The sequence below is a fragment of the Leguminivora glycinivorella genome, chromosome 16, assembly GCF_023078275.1.
Source record: "Leguminivora glycinivorella isolate SPB_JAAS2020 chromosome 16, LegGlyc_1.1, whole genome shotgun sequence".
NCBI lineage: Eukaryota > Metazoa > Arthropoda > Insecta > Lepidoptera > Tortricidae > Leguminivora > Leguminivora glycinivorella.
This window is the reverse complement of record NC_062986.1, coordinates 20,833,638-20,860,353: the sequence shown is the minus strand read 5'-3', so window position 1 is coordinate 20,860,353 and position 26,716 is coordinate 20,833,638. Positions and strand designations below refer to the sequence as shown.

At 42.9% G+C, this 26,716-nt stretch overlaps 1 protein-coding gene across 1 annotated transcript in view; it reads left to right on the top strand.

Moving 5' to 3' along the window:
* Nucleotides 1-26,716, top strand: part of LOC125234964 (epidermal growth factor receptor substrate 15-like 1) — a 62,019-nt gene that overhangs the window by 21,143 nt on the left and 14,160 nt on the right. Inside the window, 17 exon segments of the mRNA XM_048141386.1 lie at nt 3,521-3,619; nt 3,880-4,041; nt 4,947-5,057; nt 6,048-6,140; nt 6,142-6,276; nt 6,744-6,982; nt 7,641-7,791; nt 10,341-10,502; nt 13,212-13,301; nt 15,055-15,363; nt 17,388-17,549; nt 17,583-17,708; nt 17,751-17,873; nt 17,916-18,038; nt 18,081-18,203; nt 18,390-18,443; nt 24,632-24,721. Coding sequence (XP_047997343.1) covers nt 3,521-3,619; nt 3,880-4,041; nt 4,947-5,057; nt 6,048-6,140; nt 6,142-6,276; nt 6,744-6,982; nt 7,641-7,791; nt 10,341-10,502; nt 13,212-13,301; nt 15,055-15,363; nt 17,388-17,549; nt 17,583-17,708; nt 17,751-17,873; nt 17,916-18,038; nt 18,081-18,203; nt 18,390-18,443; nt 24,632-24,721 — 2,352 coding nt within the window.

Sequence of the window (26,716 nt, the reverse complement as noted above, 5' to 3'; positions counted from 1 at the left end):
CATTATTATGTATGTATATGTAGATATAACTAGTTTTTTTTTTTTTTTTTTTTTTTATGGGATAGGAGGCAAACGAGCAGACAGGTCGCCTGATGGTAAGCGATCACCGCCGCCCATGGACACCCGAAACACCAGAGGTGTTGGAGGTGCGTTGCCGGCCTTTAAGATGGGTGTACGCTCTTTTCTTGAAGATTTGAAGGTCGTATCGGTCCGGAAATACCGCAGGCGACAATTCATTCCACAGTTTAGCTGTGCGGGGCAGGAAGTTTCTGGAGAAACGCACAGTTGAGGACTGCCAGCCATCTAGATGATGACGATGGAAATGTTGTCGCGTAGGGCGATGGCGGAAAGAAGCGGTAGGGATTAATCCGAACAATTCCTCGGAGCACTCCCCGTTATACATGCGATAGAAAATGCAGAGCGAGGCCACATCTCTACGCAGCGCCAAGGGGTCAAGCCGATCGGAGATATGCTGGCAGTTGACAATTCGAGTCGCTCGTCGTTGGATGCGGTCCAGAGGGAGAAGCTGGTACTGAGGTGCCCCTGCCCATAGATGAGAACAGTACTCCATGTGTGGGCGAACCTGCGCCTTATAGAGCTGAAGGCGGTGGGCTGGAGTGAAATACTGTCTCGATCTATTGAGCACACCCAGCTTTTTTGAGGCCAGTTTGGCCTTACCTTCTAAATGACCGCGAAACTGGACTGCACTCGAAATGTCAACGCCTAGAATTCCTATACTGGCTGTGGCAGTGAGGGGAGTGCTCTCAAAAAAGGGTGATGCGACAAACTCTAACTTTTTTGCGGTAAACGCGCAAACCTGTGTCTTGGTAGGGTTAAATCGGACTAAGTTAAGTCGACCCCATTCAGAGACTTCTTTCAAGGAAGTCTCAATTTCAGACACAAGTTTGTTCCGGCTCTCGATGACGTTTTCCCGAGAGATATTGGCAAATTTAGGTATATGTATATAATTCCTTGTTGTTTCACTATTTAACTGTTTTATGACCCTGCACCAACACGATCTCTCGGTTTAGCCCATGGTTGACTGGTAGAGAATGCCTGCTAGCATTAAGTCCGCCATTTGTACTTTTTTAATTGTGCAATAAAGTTTAAATAAATAAATAAATAAATAAATAAATAAATAAATAAATAAATAAACCATAAAACTATTTATTTGTGTACGTTACTGCAACGACATAAGGTTTATCAATAGACAGCTAAGATGTCATTGTAAAACACTTTAAAGCTTTGTCACAGTACACTTCAAATTGGACAGGTAATCGAAGTAAGCAAATTTAAACCCAATATCCAGAATGACAAGGTTGTAATTAGGTACGAGTTCAATTTGTTATGACTTATGATAAACATTAAGATTACTGACAAACAACGTCAAACTCGTAGCGGAAAAAATAATCGCCCAAGTAACCAGCCAGTATTAATACCCCTAAATACTGAAAAAGGTAAACAACCGAATAGGCACGTAAAAAATAACTAATCATACTAAACTAAATAAAAATATTACCCCCATCAAGATATAGCTCAATCGATTCTACTCTCGATTCTGAACAAACGGTTTTCAGGTTTTTAGTGTTAAGTGAAACACGGTGTATAAAAGGAAAAAAAAACACACATTATTTGTACAAAGGCGAACTTATCCCATTACGGGATTTCTTCCAGTTAACCTTAGAGCAGTTAAGGGATGTTTCATAAGAGTTCGGAATAAAATGTACAAACTCCGTATTCTCCGTAAATCATTTACTTGTTATTTTAATAGGGTAAACAATGATGTCTCCTCATTATTTCATGCTTCAATGATCTTGTACAGTTTCTTTAGTCGAAGTGACTCATAGCTATAAAAACTGTTTTTGTTTGGTGTTTAACAATAATAAAGACCTTCTCGTCCCGTATTTACGTTGTGTATTGATATTAACATGTTTTTTTTTTGTTAGGTACATAATATTTAAACCGGGTTATACTCGGAACGCCAGGAACACCTGGAAGTATCTTGTTCGATTTTTATTATGTAAGGTAGGGGGGGAAATTCCACTGGCGAGTTATTTTAACTAATAGACATTTTTCCATCTTTTACGCTATGAACTTGAGTGTCATATTATTTGTGTCCACTGTCATATGCCATATGGTACCAGAGGTAAAGTGACCTCTGGTACCATATGGCATATGACAGTGGACACAAATAAATACTAATGTAAAAAATAAAATACTAATGTAAAAAAAAACCCCGACCGCGACATAGTAGACCGATTTTCATGAAACATGGCTAAAAACACTCCCGACTCAGCTTTCAGACAAAAAAAACTAAATACAAATCGGTTCAACCGTTCGGGAGCTACGATGCCACAGACAGACACACACACAGACAGACAAACAGACAGACAGACATACAGACAGACAGACAACGTCAAACTTATAACACCCCGTCGTTTTTGCGTCGGGGGTTAAAAATTGTAAAACATGGAACAAATATCGATTAGTTGAAATTACCCTTCAGTCGAAATTACCACCTGTACCTTACAATAATAGTACATTACGATACAAGTGCGTAAAAAAGGAAGTTCGAAACGAGTGGCGATAAATTAAAACACGACCGAAGGGAGTGTTTTAAATCGACACGAGTTACGAATTTCCTTTTTGCACGTGTATCGTACGACGTTTTTCAGTACAGATGGCCCTCCGAAGTTTCGACCTGGCATATAATGAACCACTTCTCGCACTAGTGCGTAAAAAAAACACCATCTGTACTGAAAAATTAATTATCGTTATCGCCAACGCTGACATACAATATGCCACATTTTTCTCTTTAACTCACATGGTAGAGAAAGACACCAATAGTTGTCGGCCACATAATTATTTCAGTGAAAATATGCGTATCCTTTCGAAGCCCTCAAAGGCCCCTTAAAACGAACTTAGTCCGCGCTGCCCCCAAATGATTTGACCCCCTCATTGGCAACGCGTGTTTCGCCTTTCTACGAGGTATTCTCCGGAGATGTTGACAGTACAAGATCCGGCAACTGACTTGAGTGAATCAGTTGCCGGATTAGACTATCACGTTATCTATTCGCGGATTAGCAAAGTATTTTTTTTTAAATTGGACGTAGTTACGCAGAAACGTTCCAATCCATCTGAAATTGTCATTGAAATGAAAGACTTTTGTTTTTCATACAAGGTCTAAAACTTAATGACAATTTCATGTGGATTGGAACGTTTCTGCGTAACTACGTCCAATTATAAATGGGCTTATTCTTGGCCACAGACTAGCCAAAGGCGAAGACGTGGCCTACGATGGAGTGAGCTCGTCCAGATGCCTGGTCACCCTTGATCCTTCATGGATTTAGATTTCGATTTTTGTTCTATGGTTAATTCTCTTCTAACTAACTTATTAACTAACTAATATGGCTCTGCGATCGAAACTATCCAAAGAGAATCTTGGCCTCCAAAACGAGAACACGCCACCTATCCTCTTATGGTACTTGAAAAACATTGAAGCAATGTGTTTTGTCAACAGACGGGGCTCTTCGTGGCATTGAAGCTGGTGGCGCTTGCGCAGGCCGGGCGAGACATCAACATGAGCAACATTCACGCGGACACGCCGCCGCCCAAAGTGGTCAGTATACTAATATCACAGTATAATAAAGAGTACCATCGTACAGTAAAATATTGTTTTTGTGTTAATTACATAAACTTTAAGCGATAATCTACATTTAGAATGTGAAAAAAAGTAAATTTTTATACAGATTTTATGCTTAATTGTCGTCACAAAACTGTCAGAGTTAATTTTTGTTAACAACTTTTGCTAATTGGGGGTACCCCAATTCTGAAAATGCCGTGGATGCAACTGGCCCTAAGAGGAATATTTGTTTGCAGGGCGAGCTGCCTCGCGTCCCCGCGCAGGGCCCCCCGCGCCCCGCGGCGCCGTCCCCCGCGCCCGCCGTCTCCGACTGGTCCATCAAGCCGAACGAGCGAGACAAGTACAACGCGCTGTTCGACTCGCTCCAGCCTAGTAACGGACTCATCGCTGGCAACAAGGTAACAACATACATACACACATGCGTACAAAAACAGTCCCACAGCCGACTTCTACGACACACAGGAGAGAATCAAGGTGAAAACCGGGAAAAACTAATTCTAGATGGCGGCCTTGCGCTTCATGTGAAAATCGACATGGAAGTCGTTATGTAGGTTTTCGGTGGTTACGGATACTTAACAAATTTAATAAGGTGATTAATTCAGTAGCAAATTTGACATCGGCATTCCAGGGGTTAATATTGAATCTATCCAAAAGCGTGTGCTAATGACATATATAGTTCTCATTATACCGGTTTTCGGTGGTGTACAAGGTAGAACATCCATACAAACATACACATAGATAGATAAACTCACTCGCACAGTCGACTTCTACGAGAGGAACAAGGTGTAATCTAAGATGGCGGCCATGTCCTTTATGTGAAAATTTACATGGAACTCGATATGAAGGTTTTCGGTGGTCTAAATGCTAAATCGATCAACATTTTCCACTTAGAGGAAGCCGCGAATAAAAGCTAGTAATTTGGAAATTATTGGCAAAAGTTAAAACAACAATAATTATGTTCCTGTAGTGTGACAGGCCACACTCACACTACAACTCCTAAACATACTAATATAAGTTGCCGCAAACTGTAATAATGATGATGGTGATGATGGGCATAGGGCTCTTAGGAAGGATTTCCACTGTTCCCAGTCCGACGCGGCCTCCTCCTGTAATCATATGCAGAATAAACCTATATTTGACACAAGCGAGTTCTCCTTTAGTCCCTACATCACATGGCGACCCTGCCAGTGCGACCTTGTGCGTGCTGCACAGTCTGTGCGCCGCACCAACGATGGAAAAAATAATATAGGAATTTAATGGGTCCTTGTGAGCAGGACACATCTCTAAATCGGTGTTTTTGCAGGTGAAGGGAGTGTTGATGGAATCTAAGCTGCCGCTGGATACCCTCGGCAAGATCTGGGATCTGGCGGACCAGGATCGCGACGGCATGCTGGATCGTCATGAATTCCTAGTGGTAAGTTGACTTTGAAATTTTAGAAAAGTATTGTCAGACAAATATCAAATAATTATTTCGCTTTAAAATGTGGTACAGGAGATGTTGACATACACGGTGCTCGTGAGCATTGCGAGAGACTTTAAGAACATATTCCTGATCCCATTTTAAGACTAAAATGTCATATACACTTTTCTAGATTTCGCCTGGTTTCAGAGTTATGACCAATTGAAAAAAAAATATTTTTTTATTGTTACTCAGTACAAAAGGTATTTTTTAACGATGTTGATGCCATTATGGAGAATTTGTCTCACTATCCTCATTGATAGATGTCCAAAAGTACGAAATAAAAGCTTTCAAATATGAGGTTTTTAGAAAAAAAAAACGTCAAAATTAATTTGAAGTGCTAGTTTTATAACATTTACTTTTTGTGTGAAAATACATTCGATAACAGTAAAAAAAAAATTTTTTTTTGGCAAAATTTCCTCATGTGTATTAAAAAAATCTTTCCTTTAGCCTCAGAAATGCGTGGTTAAAATCTCTCTCAATGCTCACGAGCACCGTGTATATTGTAGTCACACACATTCCACCAGAAATTGGCATGCAAAATTATTATAGGACCTAAATAAGAAAAAGCATGCAATGGTACTCTAAGTACTTAAACACAATGTGTTAATTAACAATGATTAGGCACTGCTCTCACCAAATGTGAGTAAGCGATGAGTTATCGGCGAGAAACGAACAAAAGATAGTCGCTCCCGTGTCAATAATAGAGACGATGATACCGCGAGCGACTTACAGTTCGTCCTCTAGCGATGAACTAAATTGCTCGCTCTCTCTTAAATATTGTCGCTCCCGTGTAAATAAAAGAGACGCGATATATTTACGGCTAAGTGAAGCAGTGTGTCTCGTTTTATTCACAGTATGGTCGTCTCGTTAGATGAGATGATGTACCTCTAAATTATATACGGTATCTATGACATTATCTTTAAAATGAAATAATTTTCCCAGGCGATGCACCTAGTGTACAAAGCTCTGGAGAAGCACGCCGTCCCCACGACACTCCCGCCCGAGCTGCGCGCGCGGCCCGCGCGGCCCCCTCGCGCCCCCGTCGCGGCCCCCCTCCCGCCCGCCGTCGCCGGGGCGGCCGGCGCTGCCGCCGACGGCTCACGTGCCGCCCAGACCGCCGCCGGCGCAAAGCAATGCTAGTCTGCTGGAGGGACTGTTGGATTTATCTAGTGTAAGTATTCAATTATAGATGTTAACTCTCATAAATACGTGTCAACATGCCAGAAAGGAGCAAAACACTTTTTTAACTAATCGACTTGGTAACTTTTTTATAACTAAGAGGGTAGATCTCTTCTCGAGTCGCCTAGTGCACTTTAATGTTCTGCTGCTGGCTATGCTAACAATGCAGTCATGAGTCAGAGCTCATAGATTTTTGTCTAGTGTAATTAATTATGCTTAGGATAGTTTTATTAGTCCTAAAAAAGGATTTTTTTCTTATAAGAGAATCCTAAATGAGACCAAGATCATTGGATACATCAATTTTGGTAAACAAAAGCATCATAAATTTACAAAATTTTAATAATTTAAAACTCACTTTACTTACCTAATGATATCAAAATCGCTGCTAACCTACCTAAATCTATCTCTAACACAATCATGTTTTTTTAAACTAATTGAATCTAAACTTTTGTCCACCAGCCGCCATCATCGCAACCGCCTCTCATCGCGCCCCTCTCCGCGGCGGGCCCCCCGCTCGCGCCGCTCGGGGCCCCCCTCTCGGCGCCTTCAGCCTGGGTAGTGACGCCGGCAGAAAAGGCGGCTTCAGACGCGCAGTTCGCGGCAGCCGATGCGGATAGAGACGGGCTCGTGTCGGGGCTCGAGATCAAACACGTGTTCCTGGAGTCCGGGCTGCCGCAGCAGACGCTAGCTCATATATGGTTAGTCCTTTTTTGATTTTTTATACGCTTAGGGTCTCCAAACATTTTTGCCTCAGGCCTATGTTACTCCTCTGAAAATTTTTCCTCTGAAAATCCATACTAATATTATAAATGGGAAAGTGTGTGTGTCTGTTTGTTTGTCCGTTTTTCACGGCAAAACGGAGCGACGAATTGACGTGATTTTTTAAGTGGAGATAGTTGAAGAGATAGAGAGTGACATGCTACTTTTTGTCTCTTTCTAACGCGAGCGAAGCCGCGGGAAAAAGCTAGTGTTACATACAGCATTAAAAAAGCTGGAGTTTCCTAATAGTTGACTTAGACTAATGGGTTGAAAATGAAAAATGAAATGAAAATAAAATATTTATTTTTCAAGTAATCCGCCGGCTCTAATCCTAAGCCTCAGTCTCGAGAAGATTTCAGTCCCCCCTCAGTTGGAGAAGGGTATCCACTATGGGACCGGCAAGAAACTCGGCGGGCCACGTCTTTTCAAAACATTATAACTTATAATTATCGTGCATTAAATAACAAAATAAAATTTAACATGCAAGAGGATTCATCAAAAAAATATTAACAGACTAGGTACTCCATAAAAATTTCATTTTAATACGTTTAATTAAAGATACTAATGACGTGTGCTAATGTATAATATGATTTCCAGGGCGCTCTGCGACATAGAAGGTGTGGGCAAGCTGAATCGCGGGCAGTTCGCGCTCGCCATGTGGCTTGTGAAGAGGGCTTTAAGGGGCGAGGCCCCGCCACAGCACCTGGCCCCCAACATGAGGCCCCCTCCCGAGGCCGCTGCGCCACAGGTATTGTATCTTTACTACCTTTTATACATTACTGACAATAGTTGTAAAGCCCAGTTGAGTCGCCGGCAGTTTGTACTCGCCATGTGGCTTGTGAAGAGGGCTTTAAGGGGCGAGGCCCCGCCACAGCACCTGGCCGCCAACATGAGGCCCCCTCCCGAGGCCGCTGCGCCACAGGTATTGTATCTTTACTACCTTTTATACATTACTGACAATAGTTGTAAAGCCCAGTTGAGTCGCCGGCAGTTTGTACTCGCCATGTGGCTTGTGAAGAGGGCTTTAAGGGGCGAGGCCCCGCCACAGCACCTGGCCCCCAACATGAGGCCCCCTCCCGAGGCCGCTGCGCCACAGGTATTGTATCTTTACTACCTTTTATACATTACTGACAATAGTTGTAAAGCCCAGTTGAGTCGCCGGCAGTTTGTACTCGCCATGTGGCTTGTGAAGAGGGCTTTAAGGGGCGAGGCCCCGCCACAGCACCTGGCCCCCAACATGAGGCCCCCTCCCGAGGCCGCTGCGCCACAGGTATTGTATCTTAGGTATTGGTATCTTTACTACCTTTTATACATTACTGACAATAGTTGTAAAGCCCAGTTGAGTCGCCGGCAGTTTGTACTCGCCATGTGGCTTGTGAAGAGGGCTTTAAGGGGCGAGGCCCCGCCACAGCACCTGGCCCCCAACATGAGGCCCCCTCCCGAGGCCGCTGCGCCACAGGTATTGTATCTTTACTATCTTTTATACTTTACTGACAATAGGCTAGTTTCCTATACTTAAAATAAAATATTTTATGCAGTGCACGAAATAAAGCACCACATAATTAAAAGAAAAATATGGACGGTAGTTATGTTTGAACATAATTTCTATTTAATAAGCCAAAGAGAAATATATAAAGTAAATGAATTGACCGTGACGTCACTTCTCAGTGTTTCATAGTAATTCCATATTAGCAAATCGTTTTGACAGTTCTTAAAAAGAAACTGATTTGACAAGTAGGAAACTAGCCTATTGGCATAATGATGAGGTGAACAGCGGGTTGTTTGTGTTAACAATGTGGCTTGTGGATAGGGCTTTAAGGGGTGAGTCCCCGCCACACCTGGCTCCCAACATGAGGCCCCCTCACGAAGCCGGTGCGCCACAGGTATTGTACCTAAATATCATCAGAGGCGGCTCACTCTCGCTCGCTATAAGTATCTACATGCGGGCCGCCGCGAGTTCGCGGCCCATTCAGTAGTGACGACCTTCGCGCGGCGGAATAGAATTTCAATGTCGGCTGCTCGCGTGCGGTTCCTTTGTTAATGTTGGTAAGATTTTAGAATGGCGGCATTTTGTGAACATCAAAGGAGTGAGCCTTCTGTACTTGTACTATTTGTATTCTGTGATATCATACTTAAAAAACCGGCCAAGAGCGTGTCGGGCCATGCTCAGTGTAGGGTTCCGTAGTTTTCCGTATTTTTCTCAAAAACTACTGAACCTATCAAGTTCAAAACAATTTTCCTAGAAAGTTTTTGTAAAGTTCTACTTTTGTGATTTTTTTCATATTTTATAGCGGGCTAGAGCGAAAGACCTATCCAACAATATATCACGCGTTGGGGTTGGAATGAAAAAAAATATCAGCCCCCACTTTACATGTAGTGGGGGTACCCTAATAAAACATTTTTTTCCATTTTTTATTTTTGCACTTTGTTGCCGTAATTGATATACATATTGGTACCAAATTTCAGCTTTCTAGGGTTACTGAGATTATCCGCGGACGGACGGACGGACAGACAGACATGGCGAAACTATAAGGGTTCCTAGTTGACTACGGAACCCTAAAAACTAATCAAAGTCTAAAACATTTACAGCTAAAAATGATCTAAATGGCCTAGACTATCAGCTACTTTCGGCTTTACATCCTATCACCAAACGCCTTGTATAGATCGTCTAAGGACCCCACCCAGCACCTGGCCCCAATATGAAGCCTTGTTTTGAAAGTGTCTTGCTAGGTATATCAAAACCTTGAATGAAGCACAGATGTGAGGCTCATTAATTTGCCACAGTATATTGTTTTTATCGTTCCGCTTACCGATTATCGAGATAATGTCGCTCGCGAAATCGATTTAGTCCGTGAAAACGGTTTTCATTTGATTTATATGTTCATTATAGTATTCTTGTAAGTGCTAATATGCAGGTGGATATAAAGATTATTGATAAATGGTAATTTTAGAATTATTTATTGTGACTGGAATATTAGATGTGATGTTGGAAGATCATGTTGGGCATTATATTTTATATAATAATAATAATATAATAAATATTGGGGACACCTTACACAGATCAACTTAGCCCCAAATTAAGCAAAGCTTGTACTATGGGTACTAAGCGACGATATACATACTTAAATAGATAAACTTATATACATAGAAAACATCCATGACTCAGGAATAAATATCTGTGCTCATCACACTACACGCTAAACCAGACCGGTCGTCAAAATATATAAGTTATATAAGTTATACATTTGTCTTGCTTGAATTTAATGCCTTTTTTAATTTGCAAATTTTGTATTGCAGCCAGTAGAAGCGCCCACATTAGGCCCGCAGCCCACACCAGAGATGGAAGCCATCGCGCGCGAGGTGGACGCGCTAGCACGAGAGAGACTCGCCCTGGAGGCCGAGATCTCCTCCCGGAGCCGCGAGCTGGCCGCCAGCACACAAGAGTCCACCGGCCTCCAGGTAACATGACTATTCCAGTGATGTTAGTGACTAGTGCTGGAGTAACGCACACAAGAGGTCACCGGCCTCCAGGTAACATGACTATACCAGTGATGTTAGTGACTAGTGCTGGAGTAACGCGCACAAGAGGCCACCGGCCTCCAGGTAACATGACTAATATGACTATACCAGTGATGTTAGTGACTAGTGCTGGAGTAACGCACACAAGAGGCCACCGGCCTCCAGGTAACATGACTATTCCAGTGATGTTAGTGACTAGTGCTGGAGTAACGCACACAAGAGGCCACCGGCCTCCAGGTAACATGACTGTACCAGTGATGTTAGTGACTAGTGCTGGAGTAACGCACACAAGAGGCCACCGGCCTCCAGGTAACATGACTATACCAGTGATGCTAGTCACTAGTGCTGGAGTAACGCACACAAGAGGCCACCGGCCTCCAGGTAACATGACTGTACCAGTGATGTTAGTGACTAGTGCTGGAGTAACGTACACAAGAGGCCACCGGCCTCCAGGTAACATGACTATACCAGTGATGTTAGTGACTAGTGCTGGAGTAACGCGCACAAGAGGCCACCGGCCTCCAGGTAACATGACTATACCAGTGATGTTAGTGACTAGTGCTGGAGTAACGCACACAAGAGGCCACCGGCCTCCAGGTAACATGACTATTCCAGTGATGTTAGTGACTAGTGCTGGAGTAACGCACACAAGAGGCCACCGGCCTCCAGGTAACATGACTGTACCAGTGATGTTAGTGACTAGTGCTGGAGTAACGCACACAAGAGGCTACCGGCCTCCAGGTAACATGACTATACCAGTGATGTTAGTGACTAGTGCTGGAGTAACGCACACAAGAGGCCACCGGCCTCCAGGTAACATGACTATACCAGTGATGTTAGTGACTAGTGCTGGAGTAACGCACACAAGAGGTCACCGGCCTCCAGGTAACATGACTATAACTGGCGAGGCCCCATCACAACACCTGGCCTCCAACATGAGTCCCCCTCCTGAGGCCGCTGCGCCACGGGTATTATACCTTTACTACTTCAATACTGACAATATAAGTATGATTATAAGCTGAACCTCAGGCAATTTGCGCTCGGTATACCGGGTGGAACATTACGATGTACTATCCCTGAAATGGGAGATAGAATATAGTAGGTAGATAGGTGCTAACCCTAATTGACAACATTTCATATTTTTGAGTACAACTTTTTATTGTTTGGTTTGAAAGAACTCAATACTAAAAGATACACGTATTTTTTTATTTTTCCAAAAACTGCTATTTTAATGAGAAAATCCCTTCTTATTACTACTTCGAGCAGAAAGAGCGTAAGTTACAAACGTCAAGACAACAGCTTCGTGACGTCACATGTGTTGTTTCATACACCTAAGAAAACGACAAAATCATTTCTAAAAAAAGAGGTTTTAACAGTCAGCTCAAACAGTTCGGTATGTCTGACTGTCAAGTGACTCAAGTGTCACTGTCAACCAATAGTGAATGACTACGAACCATAGACTAAGCCGTGAATTTTTTAATATCTTTGCTATGAAGAGTGATAAGTGTCACTGTCAAACTCAAGTGAAATACCAACTGGAAGATATTTTTGTTATAGTGGCAGCTCTAAATCAGCTATTTGACGTCACTTCCCCTTTAAGCTATGGTTAAGATTTTTTATACTAAAAATACGGAAAAAAAAATTATTTATGTGATCTACAAGCATATATCTCGAAATGGTTTTCGATTTAGGGACATTGAAAATTTTGAAACGTTGTTAATTGCCACTATGTAGGACACTGGTCCTAGTGACTAGTACTGCAGTAACGCACACCAGAGGCGGCCTCTAGGTAACTTAGTGACCAGAACACTCTAGATATGACGCCAAGCCGGCCGGTTATGGAACTCATTTCAACGAAAACGCTTTTACGTTAGCATCGAGAGATAGGATTGCGTAAGTTCTAAAAATAAAGCCTGCGATACACATGCCTCACATTGGGGTATTTCACTAAAAAAGCTGCCCATTACTCGATACAAATAAGAAAAAATAAAAATAAATTAAAATAGCATATTTGGATTGACACAAAAGAACTACTTATAAAAATGTATATAAATAATTTTGGCCAGCTTTTTTAGTCAAATACCCCTATGTGTGCCTGTAATTGCACAACTGGCATGGTACAAAATATAGTCGGGTACAAAATATAGTTGGGGACAAAATATAGTCGGGTACAAAATATAGTCGGGTACAAAATATAGTCGGGTACGAAATTTCTGGCAAATGGACTGGCTGATTTATTCTTACGGGCAGATGTTTGATATAACGCCACCCTAAGGCGGTTGAGAATTGTGGGAAGGCATGGATAAATTCACACACATCCGGCAGGCCTCCGTGGCGCAGTTGGGAGCGGAATGGCCCCGGCAAGGCCAGAGGTCTCAGGTTCGAGGCCTGTCTGAGGTGTGAATTTTTCCATTTTTCCGTTAATTAAAAAATATCGTCACTACTTTTAAAAAATCTCGTATCTCACGCTGCTTCTCAAAGTTAAAACGCAGTAAGTCTATATGCATTCCATACACACTTACTACAATTTTCTTTTCATTGACAGACGAAGATACAAGTTTTTTTAAAAGTAGTGACGATATGTAATATTGCTCACAGACGTTTCTGCATGATAAAAAACAAATTTAATGAATTATGTTTTATTTTCAGAGTGAATTGGATACGTTGACAGCGACGCTGAAACAGTTAGAGAACCAAAAAGGAGAGGCGCAGAAGAGGTTAAACGATCTCAAAGCACAGGTTAGTTTATTTATTCGTTTACTAGCTAGAAAGAGACAAAAAGTAGCCTATGTCACTCTCCATCCCTTCAACTATCTCCACTTCAAAAATCACGTATATTCGTCGCTCCGTTTTGCCGTGAAAGACGGACAAACAAACAGACACACACACTTTCTTATTTGTAATATTAGTATGGATAGTGTGTGTGAAATATTGCTTGTTTTAACTGTACATTAGGTATAAAAGAATCAAGAACAGCTTCAACGGACCGCAAAGGAATGGAATGCGCTCCCACAATCTGTGTTTCCTCAAAAATATGACCTCTGTCTATAAAGTAAGAGTGAATAGGCTATTACTGAATCGTAAAACTGAGCTCCATCTTAGTCAGATAGTCCCCTATCATATGTTTATCATAGAAATATGATCATAGGTCTGTATGTCTCCCTTTTTCTCCAACATGAAGAAAAAGGACGGCATGTTGCCTATGATCATATGTTTATGACAAACATGTGATAGTGGATTATCGGCCTTAGACTCTGTCTTCACTTTCGATGGTATGACTAGGGTCAATCATCGATCAGTACACGATAAAAAAAAATCTGTTCCTTGATGTTTGACCTAGTTGAACGTAAGATTTTTTTGATTTAAAAAACTACACCATCTGTTTTAATTCTAAATTTGAGAGATACGTCATAGTACATTAATTTTTGCCTCAATGACCCCAATAAAACATCGAATACGTACAATTTGTTATTATTTACGACATCTATTGAAAAGTAGCAGTACTGATAATTTACGCTAGTTGACGCGTGATTGTCGCTAGATGTCACTTAACTATGCCTATACAAATAACCCGCATTTACTGATGTATGGAGTTACAAGTGTTACAACTCTTCCCTTATTTATTACTCTATGACGACTGGTCTGGCGCAGTCGGTAGTGGCCCTGCCTGCTGCGCCGCGGTCCCGGGTTCGAATCCCGGTAAGGGCATTTATTAGTGTGATGAGCACAGATAACTGTTCCTGAGTCATGGATGTTTTCTATGTATATAAGTATTTATATATTATATATATCGTTGTCTGAGTACCCACAACACAAGCCTTCTTGAGCTTACCGTGGGCCTCAGTCAATCTGTGTAAGAATGTCCTATAATATTTATTTATTTATTTATATTTATGACGTATATCGTAAATGGTGTACAGCAAGGGCAGGTTTTTGGTCCGCTTCTCTTTTATTTAAATCTGACTAGGAAGTATCAAAGAGGATCGAGTATTGTAGAGAGTTACTGTCGAAGTAAAATGTGTAATCACAGTGCATAGACTGCCATCTCTTGACACAGGCTTAAAACTTTTGAACCTCAATTTTGACAATTTGGCCCATATTCTTAGCTTGATATGTGTTAAAATGTCAAATATTAATATTAGCGCCATCTAGCCCAGCGTTCCCCAAAGGTGTAACGCCATCTAGGCCACAGTACCTTCTTCTCTAAGGCTTTGAGGTACGTTTTTTTCTTATACATCTGTCTATACGGAGTTACATATGTCTTTTTTATGGAATAGATGGATATTTATTTATAAGAATACTAGCTTTTGCCCGCGGATCCGCTCGCGTTAGAAAAAGACAAAAGATAGCCTATGTCACTCTCCATCCCTTCAACTATCTCCACTTAAAAAAATACGTCAATTCGTCGCTCCGTTTTGCCGTGAAAGACGGACAAACAAACAGACCCATTTATAATATGAGTATGGATTATGACCGATGTATTTTGTCTCAGGTTGAAAAGCTAAGGTCCCAAGTAGCAGCTCAAGAGGCCGCCGCCAACGAGACCTCGGCCGAGGTGGCCGCCCGGCGCCAGGCCGCCAACAGCCTGCGCGAGCGAGAGAGCATGCTGCAGGACGAGCTGGAGCGAGCGAGACAGCAGGCCGACGCGCTCACGCACACACACAGCCGCACCGTGCTGCAGATCAGCCAGGTATGCGGGCTAGAGCGAGAGAGCATGCTGCAGGACGAGCTGGAGCGAGCGAGACAGCAGGCCGACGCGCTCACGCACACACACAGCCGCACCGTGCTGCAAATCAGCCAGGTATGCAGTGCATACCATGCACTACACCTGCAGTATAGTATAACGAGGAGTACTATCGTACAGTATGGCCGCTGAAAATGGCGTTGGCGCCCATTCGCTTTCGGTTACTTCACAGTTACCTACCGCCTGTCAAAATACCTCACTCATACAAGCATGGTACGTATGTATGCGTATACAAGCGATGATGTGATCTCAATGAAAAAAAAAAACTTCTTTTGAAATTAGTCAAATCCTAGAAATAACCTAAAAAAGTAAAGCGTGACGTAAAGTTGTATTTTATGGTATTTTATTTAGTCCTTGAAAAAGTGATGCAACATGTATTTGTTGTATAATATGTATACCTTGTACTTTTAGCTGTTGAAAAAAGTGTAAACAAACCGGAGCCGTCAAATTTGACAGATCCAGGGGTAGTGAACCTTTTAAGGCCAGTTCGAAGAACAAAATTGTAGGTCACTACTTACTTGGTTTGGTACTTTTTATTCATGGTGAGCCAATTTTAATGATTATAAATGCATAAATGGTAAGGAAGGTGAGAGTAACAATGCGATTCCTTGTATTATTAGGTATTTAAAAAACTGAACTAACCGTCAAATAGTTGTTTATTAGGTAACATTTGGTTCCTGTTAAAATTTTCGTATTTAAAAATAATTGAGCTCACTACTATAGTCCGTTCCATTCCAAAAACATATACATACTTTCGCTTAATTTTACCAAATACACATGTACATTTGTACAATTAGACAAGACGAGTGTAAGTACAAGTTTATAATGGGTCGGCAAACGCACATTGCTAATGTGAAACTAGAAAACTGGAGAAGATGCGAAGAATATGGCATCAAGGAAGAGAAGAAAATGAAAGAGTTAGACAACAAGATTGACGATTTGGTCAACGGAATAATAATAAATGTGACAGAATCATATTCGTCTTCATCCTAATCGTCGTCATGGTCCTCACCAGAATAAAATAATGTATATATAAAGTATTGCGTTTTACTTAAAAATATACATAATGTTTTCACCATTAAACGTATAGAATAGAACGACATATTTTTTTTATTATTTCATGCACAGATAATCTTAATTTTATTTCTATTGCTTTTTATATTTCTCTGTCTTTCATCAAAATTTAGTGTGGTACCTATAAATATTACTGAATCAACTAAACTACCATCTAGTATAAAAAAGTACATAAATATAACAATCATCATCTCATACGGAGAAACGGAAGCTCGAAAACACAAATATCAAATTTGGAACAGATGATGATGATGATGATTGATAACAAGCAATGGAAAATGTCAGATAAAATTAAAAATCGCGTAAGGTCTAGTACCTTTATATTTTAGTAGTGTTAGACTCCGCGCACACGGGCGACAAAACTGTTTTGTTTCCGTCGCTCGGTCTATGGGCTAGTATGAAGATGAAGGTGCGCACACGAGGCGACGCAACTTTTCATACAAATACGAAAGTTGCCGAGCAACTTTGTCGCCCGTGTGCGTGGAGCCTTACATCCAGATTAAAATGCAACCATGAGTTTTAAACCTCTGCAAAATTGGGTACTTTATGGTTGATGATTCCCTGAAGAAATAATAATATTAATTGAATGTAATGACGATATGCTTGTATTCATGAAGGTGTATTATGTATCTTCAAATTAAACGAAATTACATGTTAGTGGAATGAAATAGAAAATAGTAGTGAACTCAATTTATTTTTAAATAGAGAAAAAAAATCAGGAACCAAACGTTACCGAATAAACAACCCTCAAATTTGACAGCTCCGGTTTGTTTACACTTTTTTCAAGAGCCAAAAGTACAAGGTATAGTTTGCCAAAATTTTTTGCTCCGTTTTCAATCTTGAAATTTTCTTTTATTACGTATTAAAGAAGCATCTGCCTTATATTCAGAGATCGGACAGTCGGGCGTAATTTGTATGACGTTTTCGGAATGAATCTTATGTTGTTAGAATGACGCCCGGGCCCGGTTGTTCGATCTCTGCTTATATTATCTATGTATTCGTTGCAGGCAAACATAAAGCTAACCCACCTGGAGGAGCAGCTGCGCTTGATCTCGGAGGGGGCGGAGGCGCTGGCGGCGGGCGGCGCGGCGGCGCAGGCGGCGCTCGCGCTCCGGCCCGCCATCGACCAGCACAGTCTGGACCGGCTAGTGGGCGCTGGAGAGGTAATATATTACTATATGTAGCTAACCCACCTGGAGGAGCAGCTGCGCTTGATCTCGGAGGGGGCGGAGGCGCTGGCGGCGGGCGGCGCGGCGGCGCAGGCGGCGCTCGCGCTCCGGCCCGCCATCGACCAGCACAGTCTGGACCGGCTAGTGGGCGCTGGAGAGGTAATATATTACTATATGTAGCTAACCCACCTGGAGGAGCAGCTGCGCTTGATCTCGGAGGGGGCGGAGGCGCTGGCGGCGGGCGGCGCGGCGGCGCAGGCGGCGCTCGCGCTCCGGCCCGCCATCGACCAGCACAGTCTGGACCGGCTAGTGGGCGCTGGAGAGGTAATATATTACTATATGTAGCTAACCCACCTGGAGGAGCAGCTGCGCTTGATCTCGGAGGGGGCGGAGGCGCTGGCGGCGGGCGGCGCGGCGGCGCAGGCGGCGCTCGCGCTCCGGCCCGCCATCGACCAGCACAGTCTGGACCGGCTAGTGGGCGCTGGAGAGGTAATATATTACTATATGTAGCTAACCCACCTGGAGGAGCAGCTGCGCTTGATCTCGGAGGGGGCGGAGGCGCTGGCGGCGGGCGGCGCGGCGGCGCAGGCGGCGCTCGCGCTCCGGCCCGCCATCGACCAGCACAGTCTGGACCGGCTAGTGGGCGCTGGAGAGGTAATATATTACTATATGTAGCTAACCCACCTGGAGGAGCAGCTGCGCTTGATCTCGGAGGGGGCGGAGGCGCTGGCGGCGGGCGGCGCGGCGGCGCAGGCGGCGCTCGCGCTCCGGCCCGCCATCGACCAGCACAGTCTGGACCGGCTAGTGGGCGCTGGAGAGGTAATATATTACTATATGTAGCTAACCCACCTGGAGGAGCAGCTGCGCTTGATCTCGGAGGGGGCGGAGGCGCTGGCGTGTAGTGTGGAGTATATCCCCTCTCATTGCTTGCTATATAAGTTGCCGCACGCTGTATAATACGAGACACAATAAACCTATATCTCACACAAGTGACTTGTCATTTGGTCCCCACGTCACATGGCGATCCTGCCAGTTGATTGTGGTAAGCGCGAGTGAGTGTAGTTAAAGACTAGAATCATGTGATTGGTGAAAAACGGTGAACTTTATAAAATGTGTCAAATAGACAACGCAAAATTGAAACGTGACCACATCATTAAGTAATCTCGACAGTTTCTTTTCTTTCCAAATTCTACCTAGAAATTAAAAGTTGGAAATGGGTTCAAGTACTTCGAAAGATGAAGTAGTCATCGCCCAAACCGCTAGCGGCGGCAGCAACACAGCCGAAGTGGAGCAAGTGACGTCGCACCTGTCCACGACCAATATACTCTTGGGTGTGATTATTGTATTCCTGATAGTGGCGAGCTGTTTTGGCCTTGTGCGAATATACAAGAAAATGCATACGACTTGGATTCGTCGCGAGATGTCGGCGGCTCAGTTTCGTCGCTCCAGTCGCAGAGCTCCTGTTCCCAATCCGCGCAGTGATGAATGTGCGTAAGTGTGTGCGTAAGTGAAATTGGTAGTGAAAACAAAAAAAAAAGTGCGCGTAGAAACAAAATACATCGGACATAGTAAATATGGTAGAGCAAGTAACATACTATATTAAGTTGCGTAATATTTAGTAACATGGACATGTCTGTATAGGGCTATTGTTTTAATAAGTATAAATGTGTCACAAAGCATATGCGGACATTTAATTCATTCGTCTCTTGTATTAGCATAGTTAGATGTAACTTCCTTGAGTTTATTTGTCATGTAAAGATTCATGGCAGATCAATTAGAAACTATACATGAACAGTTGCTAGCGATACGAACGCAATTAATAAAAAAAGGTAAAGAACGTTATAAAATATCTGAAAAGAAAGAAAAGGAAGCTATAGATTTATTTTCTAAATTTAACCTAATTATAGATGATATTAAAAGTAAGGAATATAAAAGTAGTGACTTAGAAGCCTTAAATATATTATATGATTCTGTTCAAGACTTGTTTAATAGCATATGTACTTTATGTCTACAAGCCAAGGACATTAGTTCCAGTCCTCAGCATAAAGTTGAACAAAAATTAGGCACAATGGCACCGTTTTGTCCGAAAACCGCGGTTTCACTAATGCCGGTTATGGATGGGTCAGAAGTGGTTACCAAGCAACTCATAGATGGGATCGAGATGTACGAGTCCTTGCTAGATAGCGCTGGTGCTGTCACTCTCGTTAAATTTGTTTTAAAAACTCGTCTCTCAGAATCCGCAAAACTACGCATGTCTCAATCCTATGACTCGGTGAAGGCCATGATAACCGATATGCGCAAAAATTTAATAACTAAAAAGTCATATATTGCCTTACATTCACAGTTGCTGGCTGCTCAACAAAAAGGTAAGACCTTAGATGAATATGGATCGGAAATTGAAACGCTTTTTACAGAATTAACGATTTCTCAAGCCGACGGTAACACCGACGCATACAAGACATTAAAACCCTTAAATGAAAAATTGGCAGTCCACCGGTTCATCGACGGGTTGAGGAACCGTGATATGCGTACAATATTGTCGGCCCGGGGCTATACTGCATTAAAAGACGTAATTGCGGCCGCCAAAGATGAAGAGTTGTCCTCAACGAGAGGTGAGAATGGGTCTATCCTCTTTGGAAGCAAAGGACGAGGTACGTATGACAGATTTTATACCACACGCGGTAGCGGTCAGCGTGGTGGATACTCTAGGCGAGGATATGCGAGCCCGCGATACCCAAATAGATCTTTCCAGGTGCCAAACCGTCAACAAGACGACCAAGAGCGATCATACAATTCAGGGATAAACAGATCAGGCCGTGGAACATTCACACGAGGTAGGTTTCGAGGAAATTCAAATTCCTATAATCCCCAAGCTCAAAATCTCCAAAATGTAAATATCATACATTCAGATTCGCAAGACGGTCAAAATGATAACACCAGTACGGATATTACAAATTCGAGTCAGACCCCCCAAGAGCAACATTTGTTTTTTCGTCCCTAATAAGTATGAGTACATATTTACATGTAATAAATGCAGTTCCGTTGAAATCGCTGTGGGAATTTCTAAATACAGCTGGTTAGTTGATTGTGGGGCATCAATTTCTGCCGTGCAAGCTGATGTGATTAATTCATTGAACATTCCGATTCATAAAAGCGAAATTGAAATCATCGGAATTGGTGGCGTAATACTCACCGAAGGTTTTGTTTACCTTGAGTTAAAATTAAATGATTACCGATTAAAACATAAATTTCACGTAATTAAAAATTTACCCTGCAAAACGGACGGCATTCTAGGACTAGACTTCCTAGTAAGATATAATAGCAATATAAATTTTGAGCATAACACTTTAGGATTAATGTTAGAAGGAAGCTTGGTTACATTACCACTAAGCATGGGGAGTTTAGGCGGCAATCATTTCATAGTAGTGCCCCCAAGATGCGAGAAGATTTTTTTTATAAACACGGCAGCGAAGGAGGACTGTGTGGTTCTACCTAGCGAATTGTGCGAGGGAGTATTTTTGGCTGGTACAATAAATTCACCAAACAATGGGAAAATAGGCATTAAGATTTTAAATACACGCGAAACAGAGGCGCGCTTAAGTTATTTCAATCCAGCGATTTGTAAGCTCAGCGAGTTTGAGGCTTACAGTTTCGAAAAAAGTGACATCAATGGAAGCAGAGTACGACAGTTATTATCCAATCTTAAATTAGACTATCTAAACAAGGACGAAAGAACTCAAATAGAAAATATTTGTGGCAAATTTCCCGACATATTTCATTTACCAGGGGACGCGTTGACAGTAACCAACTTATACCAGTATACTATACAAGTAAAACCCAATACAAATCCGGTCTATGTTAAACCATATCGCTTACCGCAATCTCAAAAACAAGAAGTCGATAAGCAAATACAACAAATGTTAGCCGATAATATAATTGAAGAGAGCTGTAGCGAGTGGTCGAGCCCACTTCTACTAGTTCCAAAAAAAACCGACTCCTCTAATCAAAAGAAATGGCGCGTAGTTATAGATTACCGAAAATTAAACGAAAACATACAGGATGATAAGTTTCCCTTACCTAATATCACTACCATACTAGACTCATTATCGGGCGCAGTTTACTTTTCACATCTAGACCTATACCAAGGATTTTACCAATTAGAACTTAGTCCAGAAAGTAGAAAACTAACTTCCTTTACAACCAACACTAATCAATATTCCATGACACGGCTACCTATGGGAATGAAATCATCACCCAACGCATTCTCCAGAATGATGACAATAGCTATGTCCGGTTTAAACTATGAACAGTGTTTTGTGTATCAAGATGACTTAGTAATATTTGGAAGAAGTCTGGAAACGCACAATAAAAATCTTATGGATGTTTTCAGCAGATTAAGAAAAGTCAATTTAAAGTTGAACCCTGCCAAATGTAAATTTTTACAAAAAGAAATTCTTTATTTAGGCCACATTGTATCGGAAAAAGGAATATTACCCGACCCTGAAAAAGTTAAAGTACTAAACACGTACCCCAAGCCACAAAACAGTAGTGACCTGAAACGCTTTGTTGCTTTTGCCAATTACTACAGGAAATTTATTAAAAATTTTGCTGAAATAGTTTCTCCCCTAAACATGCTATTGCGTAAAAATGTTAAATTTTGTTGGAGTACAGATTGCGAAAAATCATTTCAATTATTAAAGAAAGCATTAGTTAACCCACCCGTATTACAATATCCAAACTTTTCACCTGAAAACGAATTTATCTTGCAAACAGACGCGTCCGGTCAGGCCATAGGTTCTGTTCTTTGTAATAGTGACGGACGCCCAATCGCTTACGCAAGTAGAGGATTAAATAAGGCAGAGTTAAACTACCCAACGATCGAAAAAGAACTATTGGCAGTCGTATGGAGTGTACGATATTTTCGACCGTATTTATATGGGAGAAGATTCAAAATACAGACAGATCATCGGCCACTAGTATATCTATTTAATATTCGTGATCCCTCGAGTAGACTTCTTAAATTCAGACTTCAACTAGAAGAATATAATTACACCGTTGAATACATAAAGGGCCAAAACAATTGCGCAGCCGACGCACTTTCTCGTATCGTAGTGACGTCGGAGCAGCTGGCCGATATGACTAATAATATTATGAATGTTATGACGCGACGTCAAGCGCGACGTCAACTAACTAACCTACGAAATGATGCTACTCTTCAGCAAAGCTCTTCGTTTGATAAGCGTTCCACTAATTCAAGGCCTGATCACCCAAGGGTTGTGGAAATTCTTAAAAAACCAAGAAACTTGACTGAATTAAGCATTGCAAATAATGAAATATTAAAAGATATATCCAATCGAGGATTAATTGCGGAAATGTCCGATTCATTTGTATATGTGCCAACAAAAGGGGTAATATATATGAACCCAAAATCTCGATCATTATCTACGCGAGCCGTGTTAGTGAGGGACTTGGGATCATTTTGTAAACGATTACAAATAGAGGAATTGTGTATTATTAAAAATAATACTAATAAAGAAATGATAGAGAAATTAACGCGCGAAATAAAACAAATATATAAGAAACGGTCCGGACCGGCAATTCCTCATATGCCCCGATTATACATAATTAAAGGCGTTCAAAGAATAACTGAAGAAGACGATGTTCGAGTAATACTTAACGATTTTCACCTCTTGCCAACTAGTGGCCACGCTGGCATTAGGAGAATGACTAATAATATCAAAAAGTATTATTTTTGGTCATCCATGGACAAGGACATCAGAGATTTTGTTTCTAAGTGTACTAAATGTCAAACTCAAAAGTACTCATTACACACAAAACAACCAATGGTGATAACCTCAACAGCTGAATCAGCCTTCGACAAAGTATATCTCGATATTGTAGGTCCACTAAATAAAGATAACGATAGCTTTACATACATACTCACTCTTCAGTGTGACCTTACCAAATACACAGAAGCATACCCACTACGGTCCAAGGACGCGGTCACGGTCGCGAAGGCATTCGTCGAAAACTTCGTACTAAGGTATGGTATTCCCCGCGAGATAGCGACAGATCGCGGCAGCGAGTTCATTGCGAGCACCATGACGGAGGTATGCAAACTGCTACAAATTAATCAGGTAACATCTACCGCCTATCACCACGAGAGCATCGGAGCACTTGAAAATTCACATAAAACTATGGGTGCGTATCTAAGAATACATACCGAAAATCATACATCCTCATGGAGCTCTTGGCTACCATACTGGTGCTTTGCTTATAATTGCAGTGTGCATTCCGAAACTAAGTACACACCGCACGAGCTGGTATTCGGTAAGCTGTGTAACATACCTACTAATCTTGTAACCACTGTTGATCCATTATACAATTACGATAGCTACCCATTAGAGTTAAAGTATCGCTTACAGCTGAGTCAGCGCGAAGCTAAGGATAACCTAAATAAAAGTAAGCTAGTTAGGAAACAGTACTATGATAGACAAATTAACCCAGTGTCCTATAGTGTAGGAGATTTAGTTTTATTAAGAAACCCTGTAACCGACAAGACACAAAGTATATATTTAGGCCCTTACCCTGTTATAAGTGATCTAGGCCCCAATGTAAAGATAAAGCTTAATAATAGGGATGAAATTGTTCACAAAAACAGAACTAAATTGTTTAAATCCTAAATCAGATGTATAAAGGAACCCTACTGTATTGCTCACGAGCCATAAGCATTGTTGTATACATACTTATACCTACCTAAGGCTTAGTCATAAGATTAAACTACCTGTTTGTTATTGTTTACATTATCGCTTGTATCACGAGCATCCATTGAGAAACTGATTACTTGTGTATGCTTAGTTATAATTAGTTGTTAATTAATGTTTAGGACTTGCAAAAATTATATTGTAAAAAAAAAAAAAAAATGTCGTAAATTCTTTTTTTTTCTATCAATTGGGGAGATGTAGTGTGGAGTATATCCCCTCTCATTGCTTGCTATATAAGTTGCCGCACGCTGTATAATACGAGACACAATAAACCTATATCTCACACAAGTGACTTGTCATTTGGTCCCCACGTCACAGGCGGCGGGCGGCGCGGCGGCGCAGGCGGCGCTCGCGCTCCGGCCCGCCATCGACCAGCACAGTCTGGACCGGCTAGTGGGCGCTGGAGAGGTAATATATTACTATATGTAGCTAACCCACCTGGAGGAGCAGCTGCGCTTGATCTCGGAGGGGGCGGAGGCGCTGGCGGCGGGCGGCGCGGCGGCGCAGGCGGCGCTCGCGCTCCGGCCCGCCATCGACCAGCACAGTCTGGACCGGCTAGTGGGCGCTGGAGAGGTAATATATTACTATATGTAGCTAACCCACCTGGAGGAGCAGCTGCGCTTGATCTCGGAGGGGGCGGAGGCGCTGGCGGCGGGCGGCGCGGCGGCGCAGGCGGCGCTCGCGCTCCGGCCCGCCATCGACCAGCACAGTCTGGACCGGCTAGTGGGCGCTGGAGAGGTAATATATTACTATATGTAGCTAACCCACCTGGAGGAGCAGCTGCGCTTGATCTCGGAGGGGCGGAGGCGCTGGCGGCGGGCGGCGCGGCGGCGCAGGCGGCGCTCGCGCTCCGGCCCGCCATCGACCAGCACAGTCTGGACCGGCTAGTGGGCGCTGGAGAGGTAATATATTACTATATGTAGCTAACCCACCTGGAGGAGCAGCTGCGCTTGATCTCGGAGGGGGCGGAGGCGCTGGCGGCGGGCGGCGCGGCGGCGCAGGCGGCGCTCGCGCTCCGGCCCGCCATCGACCAGCACAGTCTGGACCGGCTAGTGGGCGCTGGAGAGGTAATATATTACTATATGTAGCTAACCCACCTGGAGGAGCAGCTGCGCTTGATCTCGGAGGGGGCGGAGGCGCTGGCGGCGGGCGGCGCGGCGGCGCAGGCGGCGCTCGCGCTCCGGCCCGCCATCGACCAGCACAGTCTGGACCGGCTAGTGGGCGCTGGAGAGGTAATATATTACTATATGTAGCTAACCCACCTGGAGGAGCAGCTGCGCTTGATCTCGGAGGGGGCGGAGGCGCTGGCGGCGGGCGGCGCGGCGGCGCAGGCGGCGCTCGCGCTCCGGCCCGCCATCGACCAGCACAGTCTGGACCGGCTAGTGGGCGCTGGAGAGGTAATATACTACTATATGTAGCTTTTAAACTGAAATGAATAACATACTCTAAAGAAAGAGGGAGAAAATTCACCAGTGATCGAGCCGGGAATCGAATCCGCGCTTGTATTCTGTATTTAAATAGCGCTTTGACCGGCCCATTCTGGACCGACTAGTGGGCGCCGGAGAGGTATACTATGATACTTCACTTAAGTACTTAATATGCTATAAGTCAGTCAAGAGAAAAGACATCAACGAGCTAAGAAAATACCACCAATAAAATTACATCAAGGCGCTTCTAAATCAGTAGCGCGTTGATGTCATTTGGTCGACTTACTATAAACTAACAATTTATCAAACTTAGTCGGGACAATCGCTACGGTTAGTAAAAATCTCACTAGATTCGTCTATCGACCTCTCTAGAGAGATGGGCTCAAACATATGGATAGTAGGAGTGCATAAGATAACCCACCTGGAGGAGCAGATGCGCATGATAGAAGAGCGGCCCGCTATCGACCAGGCTAGTCTGGACCGGCTAGTGGGCACTGGAGAGGTAATATATTACTACTAGCTCTTGCCCGCGGCTTCGCTCGCGTTAGAAAGAGACAAAGTAGCCTATGTCACTCTCCATCACTTCAAATATCTCCACTTAAAATATCACGTCAATTTGTCGCTCCGTTTTGCCGTGAAAGACGGACAAACAAGACACACACTTTCCCATTTATAATTAGTATGGATATGTAGCTTTTACACTAAACAAAACAAAAAAAAAAGCGCTGGTAGCCTAGAGGTAAGAGCGTGCGACTTTCGATCCGGAGGTCGCGGGTTCGAACCCCGGCTCGTACCAATGAGTTTTTCGGAACTTATGTGCGAAATGTCATTTGATATTTGCCAGTCGCTTTTCGGTGAAGGAAAACATTGCGAGGAAACCAGACTGATTCCAATAAGGCCTAGTTCTAGTTACCCTTCGGGTTGGAAGGTCAGATGGCAGTCGCTTTCGTAAAACTAGTGCCTACGCCAAATCTTG